The sequence below is a fragment of the Pinus tabuliformis genome, chromosome 8, assembly GCF_031772625.1.
Source record: "Pinus tabuliformis cultivar Carrire ecotype Pingquan chromosome 8, CPIR1, whole genome shotgun sequence".
Taxonomy (NCBI): Eukaryota; Viridiplantae; Streptophyta; class Pinopsida; order Pinales; family Pinaceae; genus Pinus; species Pinus tabuliformis.
The window spans coordinates 1694190755-1694195032 of NC_142294.1; the positions used below are offsets into that span (position 1 = coordinate 1694190755).

Genomic DNA, 4278 nt, shown 5'->3' on the forward strand with positions numbered 1-4278 from the left:
TTACGGACCACCAGCGGGTTATTACAGGTGGCGTGGTTTTCCTTGATAACAGTGATGAGTCAAACCGACATTCGCGGATAGCAGCCAGAGATGGCTGTCCTCACTGTTGGTTTGACCCCTGAGTTTGATAGGTTTTGCCACCTTCGGAAAAAAAAGAAAAAAAAAATAACATTTAATGTGGTTAGGAACTCCTTTCTTGTCGGTTTAAAATTAGGTTTCTCACGTCTCTACTATATATATTTGATTGCAATTTTCCTTTTTGAGTTATCGTGGTTCACTTTCTTGTTTATTTCTTTATATGCGGTAATAACATTTAATGTGGTTAGGAACTCCTTTCTTGTCGGTTTAAAATTAGGTTTCTCACGTCTCTACTATATATATTTGATTGCAATTTTCCTTTTTGAGTTATCGTGGTTCACTTTCTTGTTTATTTCTTTATATGCAGTAAGGCTCTGGGTAAACTCGATCAGGCTCTGGATAAACTCGATCGATTAACATTTTTGTGAAATGGAGGTTATTCCGGAGGATGTCATTCGAAAGTGTTTGCTGAAGATGCCTTACAAATCACACGAAACTCTGAAAGCTGTGTGCAAAAGCTGGGAGGCTATACTCAGTAGCCCTACTTTCTATGGTGACAGGAAGAAATGTGGGACGAGCGAGCATCTGCTTTGCTTCGTTCAAAGACCATTGAGGAGTCCCGGCATCGTACGTGTAGTAACGGTATACGACCCTGTGAAGGGCACCTGGGAAAGGCTACCACCAATCGATGATCCCCCCAATACTAAAACACCATTAAGCTGTCAGTGCGTTGCTGTGAATCGCAAGCTACTTCTCATAGGCGGATTCCACCCGTACAGATCAGAAACTTTGATGAAGAGTGTTTATATTTACGACTTTGAGTGTGCGAGATGGCGTCGTGGAGCTGACATGCCCACACCTCGAGCATTCTTTGCGTGCTCTGTCTCTGTTTCCACCGGACTTGTCTACGTGGCCGGCGGGATCGACGAGCTTGACAACCCTCTTGCCTCTGCAGAAGCATATGACGTGGAGAAAGACAAGTGGGAAATATTGCGTCCTATGATCGAAGCGCACGGCCGGGGAAGCCGCGGTGGTATCGTCGAAGGTAAATTCATGGTGTTAGACAACGAAAGGCAAAGTGCAGAAGTTTTCGATCCTTGTGTGGGAACGTGGAGAAGGGCACATTTCAGAGGAGAACTGCGGAGAAGTTGTGTCATTTCTTCTTCTTCCGGTGGGGGCGAGTTGTACGTGTTCACCGAAGAGGAACAGGTGGAGAAGTATGATGCGGGGAAGGACACTTGGAGTGTTGTATCTACTCTTCCCATTCCCATTCCCCACGATATTCACTTCTTTTTTACGTGCGGTACACAGTGGCGTGACCAATTTTTTATTAGCGGAGTGGGAGTACAACGACGACCGTATCCCAACCCACTGAAACATATATCTTATCTATTCAATATGTCAACCAGGCAGTTGATGGAACTTAACGGTTATGGTGGGGAGCGCTTTGAGGGCACCATCCATTCTGCAGCAACCCTGGAGATTTAGAGTTGTTAATACAGGATCTAGGTTTCTAGAGTTGTTAATTTAGCAAGTCTGGAGATTTAGAGTTGTTAATACAGGATCTAGGTTTCTAGAGTTGTTAATACAGGATCTAGGTTTCTTTTAGTATTGATACTTTAATTTAAGTATAATAAAAACGGACATAAATAATTAATATTATGTGAAATAGAGAAGATGCTATAAGTGAGATGGAATCTGCTTTGAATTGTAAACAATGATGGATGGTTGTTGTTTGAAATGCAAAGGACAACAGGAGGAACTCCCACAAAAGAAAATGCACATGTCTATTTCACATTTGTAATTAATTTTTCAAATAAATCAAGTTTTCCATTTCTATTTAAATCTTTTTATTAAACATTAAAACATCAATAAATATTTGAGGCTAATTATTATTTTAATACCTTGACATTTTCATTTTAAAATCAATTTATTTTATAATAAACAAAATTCTAGATAAAAAATAATTTTAATCAACTAATTTCTTATAATTTTACCTACTGGTAATCTAATAGAAAGGAAGAGCAAAAATATACACTAAAGATATTATAGCTCAGAAAGTAACACTATGATTGAAATTGATACTAGTCTAGCTACGAAATTGATAGTAGTCTAGGTATGAATTATGGGAATATTTTTCATTAAAAATATATTAAAGGCTTCAGTAGGAGGAAGCTAGTGTTTAAGATCTCTCTCTACATTAAAAAATGTGGAAGTTGTTACATTAGTATGAACACTAAAAGGGGAGGATATACAACTCATAACCCAAGAAAATTTTGATAACTAAAACACAAATGAATCCATTACAATTTGATGTAAATCTAATTAACTCTATCCATGTACTTAGAAAGATATACCTTGGAAACTACTATTTTTTAATGATTTGTATAGATTTAATCAAGGTTGTCTTAGGAGATGCCAATTCCTTCATGGATTTGTCTCTACCTTGGGAATCTAGATTGATGAGGGAAATATTATTAAAGAGAATGTATCTTAGCCTATGATAAATGACTGAAGATGATTTTATAATTGTAACTGCATAAGGATATGGACTTAGGATATGGACTTGAACTCCTCAAAGAATGGCATGTCCTAAATCTCACCTTTAGTGATTTTATCCATAAGCTACATGTTCTATTCTTAGTAAAAAAATACAAGGAAGAGGGAAACCACCCTTAATATCATGTCTATATTAGCCCTAAAATTTTCTATAAACACACTTGAGAAGTGGGAGACACATTGATGAGTTATGTCTCTAAAAGAGGTAGTTTGGGTTCCACTAGAATTTTTTAGGACTAATGGAGTTTAGCATACTTGATAAGATTGACATAGTAATGGAAAATAAAATGTAGTTTCAATTACTAAATGGAGCCACAATTTCTTAATTTTCATTGTATTTTTTTCTTATATTTTTCTAAGAAAATTTTATGAAAATGGTTCTCCAATTATTCAAATGTAACTTTTTTTCTTAGGATGATAACTAGTACCCTCATTTAGCATGCAATTTTGAATATAGGCATTAATATATGAGAGAGAATTATTATTTCCTTAAAATTTCTAATTAGACTATGTGATGGTTGTGCCTGTTATGTCCTAAGGGTTTTATGGAATTGAATTTGGTGGGATTATAGATGCAATTTTGAATATAGGCCTTAATATCTTAGAGAGCCTTATTATTCCTTTCGAATTTCTAATTAGACAAGTGATGGTTGTGCCTTTTATGTTCTAATGGATTTATGGAGTTGAATTTGGTGGGATTCTAGACTAATGTGGTCTTAATGCCACAAAACATAGTTTATGACTTCAATGGATGTCATATTTCAGTTGGTTGGGATTTACTTTAAAATTGATGTGATGGTTGCCCATAGTGGAGGACATTTATAGAAGAAATGGATAGAGATCTAATTTACCCCTTGAATAAATCCATTGCTTGATCTTTATATTATCCTCCAAGAAAAGATCTAAAAGGAGGAACCAATCCAATCTTTTAGCCACTCTAGAGTTACCAACATGTTAATCTCTCCATGTCATTGAAATATTTTAGAGATGGAAATATATTAAACCATATATCTCTAAGTAACTCAAAAAATGTATGAAAGTGGGTCAATATGATTAAGCATATTCAATATTTCATTAGCCCTTAAGAAAAAAAATAAGATCCCCACCAATCAGTAGCCTTTCTTAGGATAATATGGAGTTCTATAAAGTATTTTTCTAAAAACATCTTCTATAGAAATAAGGAATAAACAAATTTACATATGAAATATTAATATAGCTTTGAGAAGGCACTATATATAGGAAAACATGATATAATAGCCTAATAGGTTGAGAGATGGAATTTTCATTTCGTACAAGTAGTGATAATCTGGCTTGATTTACCTAAAGCATCAAAAGTTAAGAAGTCCCATCATTAGGGGAATTTTGAGGTAAAAAATGGGAATCAAAAGAAAATTAAAAACCAAAAAACTAGAAAACTCAATCTTAAAAGAACCAATAAGATTCAATATGATGGTGTCATACATGGAGGTAAATATGTTTGGAGGGTAAATAAGAAAACTATGTTTGCAATTGTATTTTTAGTTTATATTTTGATATGTTGACTCAAACTTCAAGTGTATGAAGCTTTTGGATGCACAATTGAATTATGCATCCACTATTACCCACTTTTGAGAAAACCCCCTTGAAATAAGTTACAAATAT

At 34.9% G+C, this 4278-nt stretch overlaps 1 protein-coding gene across 1 annotated transcript; it reads left to right on the forward strand.

The window, feature by feature from the left end:
* Positions 1-507: 507 nt before the first annotated feature.
* LOC149242776 (F-box/kelch-repeat protein At2g44130-like) lies at positions 508-1566 on the forward strand. Its single transcript, XM_089371007.1, has one exon. The coding sequence runs from the start codon at positions 508-510 to the stop codon at positions 1564-1566; it is 1059 nt and encodes a 352-aa protein (XP_089227133.1).
* The last annotated feature ends 2712 nt before the right edge of the window (positions 1567-4278 follow it).